Genomic DNA, 21,580 nt, shown 5'->3' on the forward strand with positions numbered 1-21,580 from the left:
GTTACAACGCCTGAGTAATCCCACCAGACGGGCGCAGCCAGACTCGCTCAGTGTGTCTCCTTCTCCCCCTTTACTCTTTTTAGTTACTCGTCCATTCCCTCCTTCTTCTCCTTTTTGTCTCTTTTATGAATGAATTACACGTGATACACACATTACTGTTGCGGCTGTCACTTGCCTGCTGGTATTCGCGTGTCCATCTTTATACGTTGGCGATATTATGTGTTTTTTGCTCGCACATTTCTCTGGTTTTTCTGTGTCTGTACATTTATTGCTTTATCATTGTACTTGTCATTGTGGTGATGTCCTATTTCCAATAAACAAGCGTGATGTACACACAGAATATACATACCAAGAACATGGCTGATAGCAGAGAACAATAGCCTGCACTCGGCTGCTTATCAGATGTAAATACAGAGCGAAGTTGTGGAAACATGTTGTGCTCTCTGTCCCCAGCCCTGTCCACCTTTCCTGTCTCCAGAAACATGCCCCCCCCTCAGTATTGTACCCCAGAATGTTCTCTACCCCCCCCCCCCCAATTGCTTCTCTGAGCTCCCCGGGTAAGAAGTTCACAAGGAAACTCTGACCAGTAACCGTCCGATGAACCTGGAGAATCCGCGGCCCCCTCCTCTCTCCTCACACGCAGGGGGCCTCTTCCTCACAGCAACAAAGGTTTGGATAGGAGACCGTCCAGCCCCTCACGTCTCTCTGAATGCTCCGGAGTTAGGGGGGGGGGAAGGGGCTGTCCAGCCAGTTTTCTGACTATTCCACCAGCTGAAATGAACCTGCTCCCTTACCCACAAAAGCCGCCCCCCCCCCCTAATAAACCCTGAGTGTCCGTCCGTCTGCGTCACCTGTTTGCTGAATAATTATCTGCTGAATATAATAAGTGGCCTTTTAGTGTAAAGTGATGGAGCGTGTATCATTTGTGCTGTTCTCGTTACTATACCCAGAATATGGTCCCATTCCTCCAGGGTGCTGCATGCTGTGTAGTTTATAGCGACGTGTCACCTGACATCGTCCCATCACGCAGCAGGCGTCCGCGTGTCGCATCTCACCAGGCGCTGCTCGCTGGATGTATATGATCTGTATGGTGGTTTAGGATATTATAATATTCTCTCTCCTCATGTCCCTAATTCTGTGTCATCTCTTCGTGTCCCCCCCCCCCCCCCCGTATAGCCTTTCTTCCGGCTGCTGAATCTGAGGAAATTGGGCCTCGGCGACAATGAGATCCAGTGGCTTCCCCCAGAAGTGGCCAATTTCATGCAGCTGGTGGAGTTTGACATCTCCCGCAATGGTGAGTGGCGGATTATTATCATCATCATCATGTATGTATGTGGCACCGCCATATTACTCAGCGCGTTCCAGGCAGCCTTAAGGCGGGAATCCACTACTAGATATACAAAGGAGTGCACGATGACGACATTGCAATCTTGCTCTCGTTTGTATAGCTAGTGATGTGTCTACAGTGAGCGTTCAGTCAGCGTTCAGTCCAGGCACTTCCATCATCCCCGCACATGCTGAACCTAACGGGATCGTCAGTTTGACCAGCATGTATGGGCGATGATAGATGTCGGAAGCGATCGCTGGTTGCTTCCGATAAAAACATGCCCGATGAATGCGCGATTTGCAAGCGATTTCACGATAACGCCGTCGTTAACGTGCAATCGCTTGCTAAAATCGCCTAATGGATACCCCCCTATACTCCTTCTCATACACATACACACTCAGACGCCCATTAACCCGTTCCGGGCGCTCGGCGGCAGGTTGGGACAAAGGCATGTGAGAAGGAAATATGGTAAATGTGATGTGTACAGAAGTATCCTCATACACTGTGGCTTCACTTGCGCCAAACAGCCCCCCACGGCACGCCCGGTCCCGAGCGCCTCGGTGTTGCGCCAAGTGTCTTTTTTTATTTTATTATTTTTTTTTTTTAAATGGAAGCGACAAAACTACTTTGCCAGATTGCACTGATCAATGTTATGTGCGCCATTTTAATATCTGTGTGTGATAGTCTAAATCTGTATATGTAGGGCTACGATGCCGCGACCGTGGCTTATTCTTACGCCAAGTACCGCTGTGCTTCATATGCGACTTTGTATGAGCTTAAAGCTAACCTCTGTGCGGATAAAGTCGCAGCCCAGCGTCTCCAGCGCACTCTGCGTCTGCGAAGTGGCTAAGAAGAAATAGACTGTGAGCTGCGTCTCTGAGAGCGTCACGTGCCGTAGGGTGTAAGTACACTAGGTGTATGAGGACACATCTGTAAGAGGAGATCTGAGGGGGGACACACACGTGGTGGGTAACAGGACTGGATGATGGTATATACAATGAGAGTGTAAAGTGTAATATGGATTTGCTTCCTCCTTCCCTCCTATTTGCCATTTGCTCCATAAATCACTTTCTCTCTGATTTTTGGTCCTCACACTTTGTGTCTCGGCTTTTTATGACTTTTCCCAGGTGTGCGCTGCATCACCTCTGTGGTCACTCACTGGTTTTTTTAACACGGTCTCACTCTTACTCACCATCTCTCAGCTCTCTGCTCTCTTGTCCTGTCCTCTCTTAGATCTGCTCTCCCCTCCCATTGTCCTCTCTTAGATCTCCCCTCTCCCCTCTTTGTCCTCCCTCAGATCTCTGCTCTCTCACCCTTTGTCCTCTCAGCTCTCTGCTTTCTCCCCCTTGTCTTCTCTCAGAGCCCCGCTTTCTCCCCCTTGTCTTCTCTCAGAGCCCCGCTTTCTCACCCTTGTCTTCTCTCAGAGCCCCTCTCTCTCTCCCCCTTGTCTTCTCTCAGAGCCCCTCTCTCTCTCCCCCTTGTCTTCTCTCAGAGCCCCTCTCTCTCTCTCCCCCTTGTCTTCTCTCAGAGCCTCTCTCTCTCTTCCCCTTGTGTTCTCTCAGAGCCCCTCGCTCTCTCCCCCTTGTCTTCTCTCAGAGCCCCGCTCTCTTCCCATTCTCCTCTCTCATAGCCCCACTCTCTCTTCCCCTTGTGTTCTCTCAGAGCCCCCCTCTCTCTCCCCCTTGTCTTCTCTTAGAGCCCCCCACTCTCTCCCCCTTGTCTTCTCTCAGAGCCACGCTCTCTTCCCATTCTCCTCTCTCATAGCCCCACTCTCTCTTCCCCTTGTGTTCTCTCAGAGCCCCTCTCTCTCTCCCCCTTGTCTACTCTCAGAGCCCCGCTCTATCCCCCTTGTCCTCTCTCAGAGCCCCTCTCTCTTCCCCTTGTCTTCTCTCAGAGCCCCCCTCTCTCCCCCTTGTCCTCTCTCAGCCCCGCTCTCTCCCCCTTGTCCTCTCTCAGAGCCCCGCTCTCTCTTCCCCTTGTCTTCTCTCAGAGCCCCACTCTCTCTTCCCCTTGTCTTCTCTCAGAGCCCCTCTCTCTCTTCCCCTTGTCTTCTCTCAGAGCCCCCCTCTCTCTCTTCCCCTTGTCTTCTCTCAGAGCCCCTCTCTCTCTTCCCCATGTCCTCTCTCAGAGCCCCGCTCTCTCCCCCTTGTCCTCTCTCAGAGCCCCGCTCTCTCCCCCTTGTCCTCTCTCAGAGCCCCTCTCCCTTCCCCTTGTCTTCTCTGAGCCCCTCTCTCTCTTCCCCTTGTCTTCTCTCAGAGCCCCTCTCTCTTCCCCTTGTCTCCTCTCAGAGCCCCCGCTCTATCCCCGTTGTCCTCTCTCAGAGCCCCTCTCTCTCTCGCCCTTGTCTTCTCTGTGAGCCTATTTCTCTCTCGCCCTTTTCTTCTCTCAGAGCCCCTCTCTCTCTCCCCCTTGTCTACTCTCAGAGCCCCGCTCTATCCCCCTTGTCCTCTCTCAGAGCCCCTCTCTCTCTTCCCCTTGTCTTCTCTCAGAGCCCCCCTCTCTCTCTTCCCCTTGTCTTCTCTCAGTGCCCCTCTCTCTCTTCCCCTTGTCTTCTCTCAGAGCCCCTCTCTCTCTTCCCCATGTCCTCTCTCAGAGCCCCGCTCTCTCCCCCTTGTCCTCTCTCAGAGCCCCGCTCTCTCCCCCTTGTCCTCTCTCAGAGCCCCTCTCCCTTCCCCTTGTCTTCTCTGAGCCCCTCTCTCTCTTTCCCTTGTCTTCTCTCAGAGCCCCTCTCTCTTCCCCTTGTCTCCTCTCAGAGCCCCCGCTCTATCCCCGTTGTCCTCTCTGAGCCCCTCTCTCTCTCGCCCTTGTCTTCTCTGTGAGCCTATTTCTCTCTCGCCCTTTTCTTCTCTCAGAGCCCCTCTCTCTCTCCCCCTTGTCTACTCTCAGAGCCCCGCTCTATCCCCCTTGTCCTCTCTCAGAGCCCCTCTCTCTCTTCCCCTTGTCTTCTCTCAGAGCCCCCCTCTCTCTTCCCCTTGTCTTCTCTCAGTGCCCCTCTCTCTCTTCCCCTTGTCTTCTCTCAGTGCCCCTCTCTCTCTTCCCCTTGTCTTCTCTCAGTGCCCCTCTCTCTCTTCCCCTTGTCTTCTCTCAGAGCCCCTCTCTCTCTCGCCCTTGTCTTCTCTGAGCCTCTTTCTCTCTCGCCCTTGTCTTCTCTCAGAGCCCCTCTCTCTCTCCCCCTTGTCCTCTCTGAGCCCCGCTCTCTCCCCCTTGTCCTCTCTCAGAGCCCCGCTCTCTCCCCCTTGTCCTCTCTCAGAGCCCCGCTCTCTCCCCCTTGTCCTCTCTCAGAGCCCCGCTCTCTCCCCCTTGTCCTCTCTCAGAGCCCCGCTCTCTCCCCCTTGTCCTCTCTCAGAGCCCCGCTCTCTCCCCCTTGTCCTCTCTCAGAGCCCCGCTCTCTCCCCCTTGTCCTCTCTCAGAGCCCCGCTCTCTCCCCCTTGTCCTCTCTCAGAGCCCCGCTCTCTCCCCCTTGTCCTCTCTCAGAGCCCCGCTCTCTCCCCCTTGTCCTCTCTGAGCCCCTCTCCCTTCCCCTTGTCTTCTCTGAGCCCCTCTCTCTCTCCCCCTTGTCCTCTCTGAGCCCCTCTCCCTTCCCCTTGTCCTCTCTCAGAGCCCCGCTCTCTCCCCCTTGTCCTCTGAGCCCCGCTCTCTCCCCCTTGTCCTCTCTCAGAGCCCCTCTCTCTCTCGCCCTTGTCTTCTCTGTGAGCCTATTTCTCTCTCGCCCTTTTCTTCTCTCAGAGCCCCTCTCTCTCTCCCCCTTGTCCTCTCTCAGAGCCCCTCTCTCTCTTCCCCTTGTCTTCTCTCAGAGCCCCCCTCTCTCTCTTCCCCTTGTCTTCTCTCAGTGCCCCTCTCTCTCTTCCCCTTGTCCTCTCTCAGAGCCCCCGCTCTCTCCCCCTTGTCCTCTCAGAGCCCCGCTCTCCCCCTCATCCTTTAAGTTCTATTCTTCTGCCTCCTCTCACCCTTTAGCAGCTAGCCTATATCTGGTCTTCTCATGGTCTTGGTCTCATTTCTCCATCTCTGTTTCCTCACTTTCTGTTTCTCTATTCCAGACATTCCTGAGATTCCAGAAAGCATCAAGTTCTGCAAGTCGTTAGAGATTGCCGATTTCAGCGGGAACCCTCTGTCTAGGTACTAAGCGTGCTGCGTGTGGTGTGTCTATCTCTGTGTGTACATAGGTATGTCACTGATGTGGGAGTCATGACATATTCCAGAATGCAGAAATATAGAAGACATGCCTCAGTCCTGCGGGTGGTTTGTGGTGAGATAATCAGTGTATTGTAAGCATGCTCGCAGTAGGCACAGCTACTGTATCTGGGCATAGAGCACACACCAGTCCCGGCAGCTGGGCAGAGATTGGTATGGCACAGACAGAGGTCATTGGAGGAGAAGATGAGGTTTGTACAGTGACTATTAGGGTTATAAATGTCCGTCATTGTATTACTGATAGCTGTTAGGGTTATAGATGTCCGTCATTGTATTACTGATAGCTCTTAGGGTTATAAATGTCCGTCATTGTATTACTGATAGCTCTTAGGGTTATAAATGTCCGTCATTGTATTACTGATAGCTGTTAGTGCATATACACCGTCAGATTTTTCTTCAGATCTGAACGATAACGATTTCAAAAATCGTTCATATCTGAAGGAAAATCTGACATATCTGACATGTCTGAACGATGCGCGTTCCCGATGGTCAAATAACGATATCTGACATCTGATGTGTTTTCAATCAGTTTTGGACGATTTCAGTCATTTTAATGTAGTAAAAAATCGTTCAAATCTGACCGTGTGTATGCTTCATCATGTCAGATGAACGACTTGAACTATGAACGATTTTTTACTACATTAAAATGACTGAAATCGTCCAAAACTGACTGCAAACACATCAGATGTCATATCGTTATCTGACCATCGGGAACGCGCATCATTTATCGTTCAATGTCAGATTTTCCTTCAGATACGACCGATTTTTAAAATCGTTATCGTTCAGATCTGAAGAAAAATCTGACCGTGTGTATGCTCCATTAGGGTTATAGATGTCCGTCATTGTATTACTGATAGCTGTTAGGGGTATAGATGTCCGTCATTGTATTACTGATAGCTGTTAGGGGTATAGATGTCCGTCATTGTATTACTGATAGCTCTTAGGGTTATAGATGTCCGTCATTGTATTACTGATAGCTGTTAGGGGTATAGATGTCCGTCATTGTATTACTGATAGCTCTTAGGGTTATAGATGTCCGTCATTGTATTACTGATAGCTGTTAGGGGTATAGATGTCCGTCATTGTATTACTGATAGCTCTTAGGGTTATAGATGTCCGTCATTGTATTACTGATAGCTCTTAGGGTTATAAATGCCCGTCATTGTATTACTGATAGCTGTTAGGGTTATAGATGTCCGTCATTGTATTACTGATAGCTGTTAGGGTTATAGATGTCCGTCATTGTATTACTGATAGCTGTTAGGGTTATAGATGTCCGTCATTGTATTACTGATAGCTCTTAGGGTTATAAATGCCCGTCATTGTATTACTGATCCACCCTTGGCACAATCTGCACAAATAGCGTTATAGAAAGTGATGGTGGAAGAGATGGATTCAGGGGGAACAATTCAATTGTTTTCGCCGGCGCCTCTGATTTAATGGTTGCTCAATGGAGCAATTTGTTGTTCCTTTCGCGCACAATAGCCGTGCGCATTTTCGGTTTTCGTGGCTAAACCCGGTCTATTTGGGCGTTATAATTACTTGGCCACAAAAGCATTTGAATTGTAACATCGGGCACTCATTAATTAGCACGGCTAAAACAACAATTGAATCGCCCCCAATGTGTGATTATCACTTCAGTAGTGAGACCCAGTTATGTATGATGGTTGCCACGCGGGAACTGGCGAATCTCTCCGTGCCGTTAAGCTGGCCATACACCTGCATGACTTCGGGCCGATTGACCGATTTTCGACGGGTCATAATATAATCGGAGCTTATGATCAGATGCGCAGCCCATCTTGTCCATCGTATCGTGTGCAGATCGTGCTGGTTATTTTGTTCATGCGATCCATCGTGTAGCAATTCAAGTAATTTCAATGGCTGTTTCCCTAATGAGCATGTGAGGCGCAGGATCAATCATATGACAGATCCTGTGCTAAGAAAAACAAACAGACATGCTGCCGGGACCGCCAAGGAGCTTCGGGGAGTCGGATGGTGAGTCGTGTGTACATGCTGGTCGTGCAGGTGTATGGCCAGCATGACTTTCTCTCTGGTACCAGCGTCTGGCCACTGGGAAGGCCACGGATAAGTTACGAAATTTCATATCACCATCCGGCTCTCTCGGGGGGGGGACACCGGAGACATTCCATGGTATAAAAAGTATCCACCCCTTATTTTTAACTGGCCAGCTCCCTCTATGCCTCGCACCTCTCCTGCTGAGGCATCTGTGTGTGCACATATCACACGTTGTATTAAGTTCTTTTAGGTCAACAGGGTCATGAAGGAACCCCATTTTTTTGTGTTATTATTCTCCTATGCCCCATGTACTATGCAAGAAAAGGCCCCTCTGCTTTCCCAGACACCGCTTGTTGCTCCTCTCATGTATGAGAAGACATTGCCTCCTTGTGGTCAGTGATGTGAACTGCACAAGGGAAATGCTGGTAAGATTAATGTCTTTAAGAGAACTATGGCCTAATGTTGTCCAGCCTGGTTCTGCTGTCTGTGGAGGGTAATGAGTGGGGTTGCTCTGGGTCCACTACACACCATACCATATATCCTCCCAATGCACTGCACATGGCACATTCAGCATCCATGCAATATATATGTGATGTTATTACGCATAGACAGGCATAGCAACAGTGCCCCTGCTGAAATCCTGGACCTGGGCTTCCAGGGAATGGGTGTTTCTTTCACACTCGGAGCGTGTTGGCGACTGAAAACCAATATACAATGTGTTGGAGAGCGCAGACCTGTGTGCAACAGTTTCCAGAGCTCATTTATATAATCGTTGGCTGTCATTATTATCACTTTCTGTAATTGTGCCGGTAACCAGCATTTATTCCAGGCACCGTATAGTTCAGACATACGTACATGAGTCTGTGCTGGGACATCAGGGGATGCTGCAACCAATGGTAGGAGGCGCTTAGGTCATATGATTGAGCCAACCAATAGTGACCAGGCCCTGGAGCAGGATAGAACCCACTGAAGTTCTCTTACTGGGAGATGATATTAATCTCATGGAGGCAATGTGCTAATGACAGGGCCTGGACTGTGCTGTGTACGGAGGGCTCTGACACCGGGTACCAGTGAGCTGCGTGTGCAGGAAGGAGGGCGATGAGTATGAGCTCCCTGCGACCATGCATGTGTAGCCCCAGCGCGCTGCCATTCTGGGGCTGTGAGAGGAAGGGTCCCATCCCCTGTGATCAGGGGGCACTGCGTGACAGGGAGGCATGGTAAGTGAGGCTAGTGTAGGTGAGGATATCACCCCCCCCCCCTTCCCATATGTACATATTACTTTATGCTTCTTCTCTTACAGGCTGCCCGATGGATTTACCCAGCTCCGCAGCCTGGCACACCTGGCTCTCAATGATGTGTCCTTACAGTCCCTGCCCAATGACATTGGCAAGTGAGTGTCTGTTCTTCATATAGTTATCTCTGTCCGTGCGTTGCCCGCCTGCGGTGCCTCATTGCAGTGCCTTTTTGCACTGCCCGCCTGCGGTGCCTCATTGCGCTGCCCACTTGCAGTGCCCCACATGTTAGCACCCCCAATCCCAGCGTTTCTCACATATATGCCCCTGACTTCCATCGCCCCTATTTTATAGACTGCATTTAGGGTGTAAATAAATGAACCGCTGGAATGGGAATAAAGCTGGGTACACGCTGGAGCGATGAATACAGATATGCGCACTCCCATGGTCACATGCGACGCCGTCAGTTCTGATGTACTGCACATCAAACCTGATTATAAGACACGCGGCGCCGTGCAGGGTAATGAGGAGGGATCATTCCGTTGTTCATTACTGATATGTTCCCAGGATACGATCTGTCAGAGCCACATATTGGCTGGATACCCATTGCTCGGTGTGTCCCCGGCTGTGAGCATGGCTCGGTGTGTGCCCGGCTGGGAGCGTGCCTCGGTGTGTGCCCGGCTGGGAGCGTGGCTCGGTGTGTCCCCGGCTGGGAGCGTGGCTCGGTGTGTCCCCGGCTGGGAGCGTGGCTCGGTGTGTCCCCGGCTGGGAGCGTGGCTCGGTGTGTCCCCGGCTGGGAGCGTGGCTCGGTGTGTCCCCGGCTGGGAGCGTGGCTCGGTGTGTCCCCGGCTGGGAGCTTGGCTCGGTGTGTGCCCTGCTGTGAGCTTGGCTCGGTGTGTGCCCGGCTGTGAGCATGGCTGTGTGTGCCCGGCTGTGAGCATGGCTCAGTGTGTACCCGCTGTAAGCATGGCTCAGTGTGTACCCGCTGTAAGCATGGCTCAGTCTGTGCCCAGCTGTGAGCATGGCTGTGTGTACCCGCTGTAAGCATGGCTCAGTGTGTGCCCGGCTGTGAGCATGGCTCAGTGTGTGCCCGGCTGTGAGCATAGCTCAGTGTGTGCCCGGCTGTGAGCATGGCTCAGTGTGTGCCCGGCTGTGAGCATGGCTCAGTGTGTGCCCGGCTGTGAGCATGGCTGTGCTAATTTTTATGCTCTGTAATTAAAAGATAAAGCTGGTGCCAAGTCCATTGCGTTCTGTATACTGAGAGCGAAGGGCATTGTGTTGCTGACTTACTACGAAGCAATATGCAGGGGTGGGTGGCACTGCTAACAGACCCCTCCCACATATTTCAGTAGTCATGTGATACAGAGCCACGTGGGTCATGTGATCACCTTGTTTGCGCTCTGTAATTTAATGCATTTATTTTCTTAGTAGGTAGGTTCTCCGAGGTGGTGATGGAAACAATCCTGATATCAGCTGGGTGTAAATGTCCAGATCAGAAAAACTTTTTTAGCTTCTTACTAATCTCTGCTTTTCCTGTTCCTTAGTTTGGCAAACTTGGTCACATTGGAACTGCGAGAAAACCTGCTGAAATCTGTACCTGCGTGAGTATACACACGGAGAAGCCCTTTACTACAGCATTCGTGTACGGGATCCTCCCACAACTCCCTGCGTCCCTCCCACAACTCCCTGCGTCCCTCCCACAACTCCCTGCGTCCCTCCCACAACTCCCGGCGTCCCTCCCACAACTCCCGGCGTGCGTCCCTCCCACAACTCCCGGCGTGCGTCCCTCCCACAACTCCCGGCGTGCGTCCCTCCCACAACTCCCGGCGTGCGTCCCTCCCACAACTCCCGGCGTGCGTCCCTCCCACAACTCCCGGCGTGCGTCCCTCCCACAACTCTCGGCGTGCGTCCCTCCCACAACTCTCGGCGTGCGTCCCTCCCACAACTCTCGGCGTGCGTCCCTCCCACAACTCTCGGCGTGCGTCCCTCCCACAACTCTCGGCGTGCGTCCCTCCCACAACTCTCGGCGTGCGTCCCTCCCACAACTCTCGCCGTGCGTCCCTCCCACAACTCTCGCCGTGCGTCCCTCCCACAACTCTCGCCGTGCGTCCCTCCCACAACTCTCGGCGTGCGTCCCTCCCACAACTCTCGGCGTGCGTCCCTCCCACAACTCTCGCCGTGCGTCCCTCCCACAACTCTCGGCGTGCGTCCCTCCCACAACTCTCGGCGTGCGTCCCTCCCACAACTCTCGGCGTGCGTCCCTCCCACAACTCTCGGCGTGCGTCCCTCCCACAACTCTCGGCGTGCGTCCCTCCCACAACTCTCGGCGTGCGTCCCTCCCACAACTCTCGGCGTGCGTCCCTCCCACAACTCTCGGCGTGCGTCCCTCCCACAACTCTCGGCGTGCGTCCCTCCCACAACTCTCGGCGTGCGTCCCTCCCACAACTCTCGGCGTGCGTCCCTCCCACAACTCCCTGCGTCCCTCCCTGCGTCCCTCCCTCAACTGCCTGCGTCCCTCCCTGCGACCCTCCCTCAACTCCCTGCGACCCTCCCTCAACTCCCTGCGCCCCCCAAGACCAGTTTCTAGGGGGCAGTAATCGGGCAGAGACTTTCTCACCAGCATGTACCAATTGGCAGAGGGTGAATTTTTGCCTGTTCTTGCTGCTGCCCTCCCTCAGAACTCCATCTCCCCAGCCCCTCTGTATTCCCAGCTGTAGTTGTCCCGTCAGTCACCCAGGCCGATAATGATTGCGGCGTGTGTGTCGTCTGCGGCGGGTATTATCTGTCCTGTGTCTGATGCACCCGCAATACACCCACAAACGGGTATTCCTACCACTCGCAGCGATCTGTAACACACATTACACAACGACAGCTGCTGCTCTCATCGTTACCGGTGACACACACACACATTACACAACGACAGCTGCTGCTCTCATCGTTACAGGCGACACACACACACATTACACAACGACAGCTGCTGCTCTCATCGTTACGGGTGACACACACACACATTACACCACGACAGCTGCTGCTCTCATCGTTACGGGTGACACACACACACATTACACCACGACAGCTGCTGCTCTCATCGTTACAGGCGACACACACACATTACACAACGACAGCTGCTGCTCTCATCGTTACAGGTGACACACACACATTACACAACGACAGCTGCTGCTCTCATCGTTACAGGCGACACACACACACATTACACAACGACAGCTGCTGCTCTCATCGTTACAGGCGACACACACACATTACACAACGACAGCTGCTGCTCTCATCGTTACAGGTGACACACACACATTACACAACGACAGCTGCTGCTCTCATCGTTACAGGCGACACACACACACATTACACAACGACAGCTGCTGCTCTCATCGTTACAGGTGACACACACACATTACACAACGACAGCTGCTGCTCTCATCGTTACAGGCGACACACACACACATTACACCACGACAGCTGCTGCTCTCATCGTTACAGGCGACACACACACATTACACAACGACAGCTGCTGCTCTCATCGTTACAGGTGACACACACACATTACACAACGACAGCTGCTGCTCTCATCGTTACAGGCGACACACACACACATTACACAACGACAGCTGCTGCTCTCATCGTTACAGGTGACACACACACACATTACACCACGACAGCTGCTGCTCTCATCGTTACAGGCGACACACACACATTACACAACGACAGCTGCTGCTCTCATCGTTACAGGTGACACACACACATTACACAACGACAGCTGCTGCTCTCATCGTTACAGGTGACACACACACACATTACACCACGACAGCTGCTGCTCTCATCGTTACAGGTGACACAAATGATTATATATTATCTGCGTCATGCTGCCGCCTTCTTATCCATCACTTCTCCCTGTTCCAAGGTCGCTGTCATTCCTGGTGAAGTTGGAACATTTGGACCTGGGAAGCAATGACCTGCAGGTTCTAGTAAGGAGAACATTAGTCTGCAGCTCTATGTTCTGCTGCCCGCTGCTGCTTACGTCCTAACATTGCCCTTTTATCGTTTTCCTCCGCAGCCGGACACGCTCGGGGCACTACCCAACCTGCGGGAGCTGTGGCTGGACAGGAACCAGCTCTCTGCGCTGCCCCCGGTTAGTATTACGCCCTGTAATGGTCCTATGATGGCTGCCCATCCCTATGTATAAAGTACTACTGTCTCCTACCCCTGGAACTCCATCCCTCATCTACCCTGGAGAGACGGTCTAGTTCCCGGGCCCTGGGGCATCGGCTCCTGTGTCAGGGACTTAGTCTTGCTGTATGTATATAACTGTATATAGAGCTGGGTGGGTGATACTGTGCCCGCTCTCAGACAGTGTTTATATTGCAGGAATTGGGAAACCTCCGCCGGTTGGTATGCCTGGACCTTTCCGAGAACAAGCTGGAGCTTCTTCCCACGGAAATCAGTGGCCTCGTGTCCCTGACAGACCTGCTGCTGTCGCAGAACTTGCTGACCAGTTTACCAGCCGGCATCGGTGAGTCCTGTGCCACCAAATAAGCCTCTGAGTACCGTCGTCCATTCTCTCCGTGCAGCGCCCGCTTCCTCGGTCACGGGCAACTGTTTCCTGTGACGCCATTTGTATTTCACCTAAGATGAGTTTGACATTAAGACGATATGTCAGTATTTGCTCCGGTTACGTGTCCTAAGGGCTCGCTCCGGGTGTGTTACATGCCCGTCCTTCCGGTTCCTGCCCCTCTGTCATACTCTGTACTCGCCAGTCTCTTAGTCCGTCAGAGGGGTCTCCACGTGAAATGGAAATTTTACTTCATCCACTTCCTTTCCGATAATTGTTATTTTGTGGGGGTCCCTCCCCTGTATATGCCGGGGTTCTGACACTTAGATATATTTAGCTGGGCAGTGCTGGGGGTGGATGGCAGAAGTGCTGGATATATAAGTAAGACCAATATAAATACTGGGACCTATTATTACACCCCTTCCCCGCCTCCATCTAAGTGCTATGTACTATAATTACGTATTACGCTGGGCAGCACTGGGAGCCATTGGCAGAAGAGCTGGCTATAAGTAAGTGCACCGACTCTAGTACCCCAATTTGCCAGCTGAGTACTGTATAATGTGCTGGGCGGCGCTGGCGGTGGATGGCTGAAGAGCTGGCTATATGTAAATGCACGATGCTGGTATATACAGGGAAGCACCCCTCCTCCTCCCCCGCCAGCTGAGTACTGTATATTATGCTGGGCGGCGCTGGCGGTGGATGGCTGAAGAGCTGGCTATATGTAAATGCACGACGCTGGTATATACAGGGAAGCACCCCTCCCCCGCCAGCTGAGTACTGTATATTATGCTGGGCGGCGCTGGCAGTGGATGGCTGAAGAGCTTGGCTATATGTAAATGCACGATGCTGGTATATACAGGGAAGCACCCCTCCTCCTCCCCCGCCAGCTGAGTACTGTATATTATGCTGGGCGGCGCTGGCGGTGGATGGCTGAAGAGCTGGCTATATGTAAATGCACGACGCTGGTATATACAGGGAAGCACCCCTCCCCCGCCAGCTGAGTACTGTATATTATGCTGGGCGGCGCTGGCAGTGGATGGCTGAAGAGCTTGGCTATATGTAAATGCACGATGCTGGTATATACAGGGAAGCACCCCTCCTCCTCCCCCGCCAGCTGAGTACTGTATATTATGCTGGGCGGCGCTGGCGGTGGATGGCTGAAGAGCTGGCTATATGTAAATGCACGACGCTGGTATATACAGGGAAGCACCCCTCCCCTGCCAGCTGAGTACTGTATATTATGCTGGGCGGCGCTGGCAGTGGATGGCTGAAGAGCTTGGCTATATGTAAATGCACGATGCTGGTATATACAGGGAAGCACCCCTCCTCCTCCCCCGCCAGCTGAGTACTGTATATTATGCTGGGCGGCGCTGGCGGTGGATGGCTGAAGAGCTGGCTATATGTAAATGCACGATGCTAGTATATACAGGGAAGAACCCCTCCCCCGCCAGCTGAGTACTGTATATTATGCTGGGCGGCGCTGGCGGTGGATGGCTGAAGAGCTTGGTTATGTCTAAGTGCACGACGCTGGTATATACAGGGAAGCACCCCTCCTCCTCCCCCGCCAGCTGAGTACTGTATATTATGCTGGGCGGCGCTGGCGGTGGATGGCTGAAGAGCTGGCTATATGTAAATGCACGATGCTGGTATATACAGGGAAGAACCCCTCCCCCGCCAGCTGAGTACTGTATATTATGCTGGGCGGCGCTGGCGGTGGATGGCTGAAGAGCTTGGTTATGTGTAAGTGCACGACGCTGTTATATACAGGGAAGCACCCCTCCCCCGCCAGCTGAGTACTATATAAAATGCTAGGCAGCGCTGGCGGTGGATGGCTGAAGAGCTTGGCTATATGTAAATGCACGACGCTGGTATATACAGGGAAGCACCCCTCCCCCGCCAGCTGAGTACTATATAATATGCTGGGCGGCGCTGGCGGTGGATGGCTGAAGAGCTTGGCCCCCCAGCTGAGTACTGTATAGTATATTGAAATGTCTGAATTTTGCCTTATAGGTCAGCTGAAACAATTGTCCATCCTGAAGGTCGATCAGAACCGTCTGACCCAGCTGACAGAGTCCATTGGAGACTGCGAGAACCTGAGTGAGATTATACTGACCGAGAACCTGCTGACGGTGGGTGCCGCCTGTCATCTCTTACTGTGTTTCCCACCGGTCGTCCACTGCGTCGTCTTCTCTCCCCACCCCCCCAAGATCTTTATAGATAGTACTAAGTGTGAAAGCGCCTCCTGTGCCTCGCAGCATAACATGACCTGAACTTTAGCCTCTGTTTCATGGCATCGGTACGGCCGGATTTGTGGAGCCGTGCTATGTACGTAACCTGCCGCTGGTCTGCTGGTGTCAGGTCTCATTAGTGCAGGTTACAGTACAGGGGCTTCTCGGCGGACTCTCCTCACAGTAGTGTAGACGCCACCGTTCTTTATATGTTTTCAGGGTAGATAAATAAATCCACGTATCAGGCTCTGCGGGATGAATTGCTTTTAATGTCGCAACACAATTTTCCCCAAACACCACACACAGAAAAATTCACCTGAATACTGGAGCCTGAATAAAAGCCTAATTACAGTGTGAAGTTAATGTTACACATACTAATATCCTGCCCCTCTCTTTGCAGTAAATGCAATCTCTATACTAGCTGTTAGTATGGGCCATAGCTCCTGTGAGAAGATCACGTGATCACTCTCAGCCAATGTAATGGAACCTGGCAGGATAATGATGTCACTGAAGGTTTCTCAGGAGCGCACTGAGCATGCCCCTGCCAGTATGTGGTCACTTGCTCATTAGTACTCACCAATATTCATAGTTGTCCCGAATTTGGTTTACTCAGCATTTAAACATGTGAAAGGTGTACAGCTGTAACGCACGTCTGGTTATATGTTATCTGTGCAGATGACGGGTTCGCTGTAATGGTGTGTTGATGTAAAATTAGACATTATACAGGTTACTGAAGTTTTCTGCAGGTTTTAACTTTTTGTTTCATCCCCGCTTCCAGTTTCTCCCCAAATCCATGGGAAATCTGACCAAACTGACCAATCTGAATGTGGATCGGAACCGGCTGCTGTCTCTGCCCAGCGAGATCGGGGGGTGTGCCAGCCTCAACATGCTGTGTCTGCGGGATAACCAGCTGAGCGCTCTCCCGCCGGAGCTGGCTAATGCCACTGAGCTCCATGTGCTGGACGTCGCTGGTAACAGGTAACGGGACGATGTCTAGAATGTCCAAATGGACTAAATCTGCCGGCCGGTGCAGATTGCGGGGAGGTTACTCTATTCCCTGAGTAACCCAAACCGGCTTACGTGGCTTCTCCTGGGGTATATTCCCTCTCACTCCTCCCACTGTGTCGCCGGAGGGTAAATCCCTGCAATCACCAGGTTCCTACACCCGCACCTGGAATTGCTTACTTGTGGTTATGCTGCTGCAACACCTCCTGGCTGGCGAAGGCTTATTCCGCACTAGTGCTGCGCGTGGTAGCGGGCAGAGGGTGTAAGCTTGTGACACTGGACTTGGCCTGAGGACAGTCGGAGAACAGATAAGTGTTTTGCGCTTATGCGGCAGTCACAGGTTACAAGCAGATGCAGGGGCCTTAGAAGGAGACAGTGGATTATTTGCGCCAGTGAAGTGACGGCTTACCCCTAGTTGTTGGAAGTTTAGATGATGCACATACTCAGCACTCAGAGCCCATCTTTCTGCAATTCTGGCACAGAATACAACAGGGACTAATCCAGCACCGGCCCCTTTAACCAATCCAGGGGGGATGTATACACGGTTGTTCTCCCTTCTGTGCACCAGGCTGTCTGTGGAGAAAGTTCAGCTCTTTGCCAGTCCCGGGCAATCTGTAAGTCCAGGGGTGTGATCTGTCCCAAAGAATACTCCCATGATCTCTGTTCAACGGGCTGGCATCTGCCCGTACGGGCTCCAGAGGTAGGCGGCACTGTGGCAGCAGTCTCCCTGCCCCCCCATGTCTGGCTCTAAGGGCTCCAGTGCATCAGTTTGTAATCCCCAAGTTCTCCCCCTGTGATAATCCAAACTCAGGAGGCTGCAGGTGACGTCCCCTCACTGACCGTAGCTGTCAGGGGAAGGGAACACACACCTTTATAGACCATTCTCCCACCGCGTCTCTGACCATCGCCCGTTGGATGCAGCAACAGCAGACTTTATACGTCCATAGCCAAAACCTTGTGATTAGTACATTAATATATCTGGGACGTAGTGTCGTGGTGGGCGGATGTATGGCGGGAGGTTAGCTGTGGTTATTCGGGATGTGCATATTACCCGCCGTGGGGCCTGGTGATATAGTTTTCTGTACCCCAGCAGTGGGCATCACTGTGGGAAGGTGTAAATGATGTATGGTGCCATCTGTGTGTCTGGGTGCAGTTATAGCCTCTCTATTGTCTGCCTTCCCCAGACTTCTGAACCTGCCCTTTGCTCTGACAAACCTGAACCTGAAGGCTCTGTGGTTGGCGGAGAACCAGTCCCAGCCTATGCTGAAATTCCAGACTGAAGACGATGAGAAAACCGGATCCAAAGTACTGACCTGTTACCTCCTGCCCCAGCAGCCGTCTCCGAGCATCGGTACGACACTGAACGGTGCCGACGTATCACTTACACTAGATGGACAAATAATCCTAAAACAATATGGCGGTGACTCCTAGTCTGTCCAGCGCTGACTCCAATTCTCCAAAAGTGGTCATCTAAGCGGCCCAGGCTTGTATTTTGGGTGCTCCTTATTTGGGCCATGTATATTTTTATCGGGCTCTTTCATTAATAGCTATGCATTAGAAATAGGTATTAGGAGCTGGAGCTAACGATTGACTGTCATCATTCATAGGGACTGAGGGCCTGATTCAGAGCCGGACGCTATTTGCGCTCGCTCGTTCAGAAAAAGGGGCCGGCTATTTAAATTGAGTGCTCGCTCTTTGCGGTCTGTTGACGCCTCTATGTCTGAGCGAGCGAACGAAACATGCGCTCGCTATTTTGTAAAGACGACCCCTGGCCGCTCGCATCCTACGTCATCTCCGCTATTTATTTGATTAATCGAGTACATCGAAAGGCATCTGAACTGCTCGCAGTGTTTGTGGTTGGATTTTCCTACCGCAATCATGCGAACAGTTCAGGCTAAGAAACAACCAAGTGACGTGGTCGATGACGCTGCTTTGTTAACTATGCACACCCTTAAAACGGCTGTTTTGGCACGCCTGCGTTCGGATCTCCACTCCCCGTTTTCAAGTACCTTCCCCTGTTACCATCCACAAACGCCTCATCCTGTCACTCAAATTAGCAGGCACTTGATATTTTGCAAGCGCTCCATTTCCGACCGCAATGACTGGTTGGCGCATGCGCATTACGACCCATACGCATGCACAGATGTGCGAAAATCGCTCGGAGCGAACGAGCGGCCGCTTACGAGCGGCTCTGAATCAGGCCCTGAGTGTAGGGATTTAGGGCCTGATCGCAATGCAGCTGCAAAAATCTGCTAATGCCTGTCACAGCACAGCCAGCATAGAGACGCTCACTACTGCTTTCTCACATCTGTAATACCTCACAGTCCTGTGTTTACATCTGTAACATCAGCCACAGCTCAGCCAGCATAGAGACATCCACTACTGCTATCTCACATCTGTAATACCTCACAGTCCTGTGTATACATCTGTAACATCAGCCACAGCACAGCCAGCATAGAGACACCCACTACTGCTATCTCACATCTGTAATACCTCACAGTCCTGTGTATACATCTGTAACATCAGCCACAGCTCAGCCAGCATAGAGACGCCCACCACTGCTATCTCACATCTGTAATACCTCACAGTCCTGTGTATACATCTGTAACATCAGCCACAGCACAGCCAGCATAGAAACACCCACTACTGCTATCTCACATCTGTAATACCTCACAGTCCTGTGTATACATCTGTAACATCAGCCACAGCTCAGCCAGCATAGACACCCACTACTGCTATCTCACATCTGTAATACCTCACAGTCCTGTGTATACATCTGTAACATCAGCCACAGCTCAGCCAGCATAGAGACACCCACTACTGCTATCTCACATCTGTAATACCTCACAGTCCTGTGTATACATCTGTAACATCAGCCACAGCCCAACCAGCATAGAGACACCCAATACTGCTATCTCACATCTGTAATACCTCACAGTCCTGTGTATACATCTGTAACATCAGCCACAGCACAGCCAGCATAGAGACACCCACTACTGCTATCTCACATCCGTAATACCTCACAGTCCTGTGTATACATCAGTAACATCAGCCACAGCACAGCCAGCATAGAGACACCCACTACTGCTATCTCACATCTGTAATACCTCACAGTCCTCTGTATACATCTGTAACATCAGCCACAGCACAGCCAGCATAGAGACACCCACTACTGCTATCTCACATCTGTAATACCTCATAGTCCTGTGTATACATCTGTAACATCAGCACAGCACAGCCAGCATAGAGACACCCACTACTGCTATCTCACATCTGTAATACCTCACAGTCCTGTGTATACATCTGTAACATCAGCCACAGCCCAACCAGCATAGAGACACCCAATACTGCTATCTCACATCTGTAATACCTCACAGTCCTGTGTATACATCAGTAACATCAGCCACAGCTCAGGCAGCATAGAGACGCCCACTACTGCTATCTCACATCCGTAATACCTCACAGTCCTGTGTATACATCTGTAACATCAGCCACAGCACAGCCAGCATAGAGACACCCACTACTGTTATCTCACATCTGTAATACCTCACAGTCCTGTGTATACATCTGTAACATCAGCCACAGCACAGCCAGCATAGAGACGCCCACTGCTGCTATCTCATATCTGTAATACCTCACAGTCCTGTGTATACATCTGTAACATCAGCCACCGCTCAGCCAGCATAGAGACACCCACTACTGCTATCTCACATCTGTAATACCTCACAGTCCTGTGTATACATCAGTAACATCAGCCACAGCTCAGCCAGCATAGACACCACTACTGCTATCTCACATCTGTAATACCTCACAGTCCTGCGTATACATCAGTAACATCAGCCACAGCTCAGCCAGCATAGAGACACCCACTACTGCTATCTCACATCTGTAATACCTCACAGTCCTGCGTATACATCAGTAACATCAGCCACAGCACAGCCAGCATAGAGACACCCACTACTGCTATCTCACATCTGTAATACCTCACAGTCCTGTGTATACATCTGTAACATCAGCCACAGCTCAGCCAGCATAGAGACACCCACTACTGCTATCTCACATCTGTAATACCTCACAGTCCTGTGTATACATCTGTAACATCAGACACAGCACAGCCAGCATAGAGACCCCACTACTGCTATCTCACATCTGTAATACATCCCAGTCCTGTGTATACATCTGTAACATCAGACACAGCTCAGCCAGTATAGAGACACCCACTACTGCTATCTCACATCTGTAATACCTCACTGTCCTGTGTATACATCTGTAACATCAGCCACAGCACAGCCAGCATAGAGACACCCACTACTGCTACCTCACATCTGTAATACCTCACAGTCCTGTGTATACATCTGTAACATCAGCCACAGCTCAGCCAGCATAGAGACACCCACTACTACTATCTCACATCTGTAATACCTCACAGTCCTGTGTATACATCTGTAACATCAGCCACAGCACAGCCAGCATAGAGACACCCACTACTGCTATCTCACATCTGTAATACCTCACAGTCCTGTGTATACATCTGTAACATCAGCCACAGCTCACCCAGCATAGAGACACCCACTACTGCTATCTCACATCTGTAATACCTCAGTCCTGTGTATACATCTGTAACATCAGCCACAGCTCAGCCAGCATAGAGACACCCACTACTGCTATCTCACATCTGTAATACCTCACAGTCCTGTGTATACATCTGTAACATCAGCCACAGCACAGCCAGCATAGAGAGGCCCACTACTGCTATCTCACATCTGTAATACCTCACAGTCCTGTGTATACATCTGTAACATCAGCCACAGCACAGCCAGCATAGACACCCACTACTGCTATCTCACATCTGTAATGCCTCACAGTCCTGTGTATACATCTGTACCATCAGCCACAGTTCAGCCAGCTTAGAGACGCCCACTACTGCTATCTCACATCTGTAATACCTCACACTCCTGTGTATACATCTCTAACATCAGCCACAGCACAGCCAGCATAGAGACACCCACTACTGCTA

The 21,580-nt window shown here is 51.6% G+C and overlaps 1 protein-coding gene across 10 annotated transcripts in view; it reads left to right on the top strand.

Annotated features, from left to right (window-relative positions):
* The window catches only part of SCRIB (scribble planar cell polarity protein), a 233,147-nt gene that overhangs the window by 50,234 nt on the left and 161,333 nt on the right, over positions 1 to 21,580 (top strand). For all 10 annotated transcript variants that reach the window (XM_088459378.1, XM_088459384.1, XM_088459385.1 and 7 more), the window contains exons 2-11: positions 1,177 to 1,294; positions 5,365 to 5,443; positions 8,835 to 8,924; positions 10,311 to 10,367; positions 12,683 to 12,746; positions 12,836 to 12,910; positions 13,147 to 13,291; positions 15,341 to 15,459; positions 16,337 to 16,536; positions 17,748 to 17,914. In XM_088459378.1, coding sequence (XP_088315504.1) covers positions 1,177 to 1,294; positions 5,365 to 5,443; positions 8,835 to 8,924; positions 10,311 to 10,367; positions 12,683 to 12,746; positions 12,836 to 12,910; positions 13,147 to 13,291; positions 15,341 to 15,459; positions 16,337 to 16,536; positions 17,748 to 17,914 — 1,114 coding nt within the window. The remainder of the gene's footprint in view (positions 1 to 1,176; positions 1,295 to 5,364; positions 5,444 to 8,834; positions 8,925 to 10,310; positions 10,368 to 12,682; positions 12,747 to 12,835; positions 12,911 to 13,146; positions 13,292 to 15,340; positions 15,460 to 16,336; positions 16,537 to 17,747; positions 17,915 to 21,580) is intronic.

Source organism: Taudactylus pleione, unplaced genomic scaffold (genome assembly GCF_031769625.1).
Source record: "Taudactylus pleione unplaced genomic scaffold, aTauple2 ptg000907l, whole genome shotgun sequence".
NCBI lineage: Eukaryota > Metazoa > Chordata > Amphibia > Anura > Myobatrachidae > Taudactylus > Taudactylus pleione.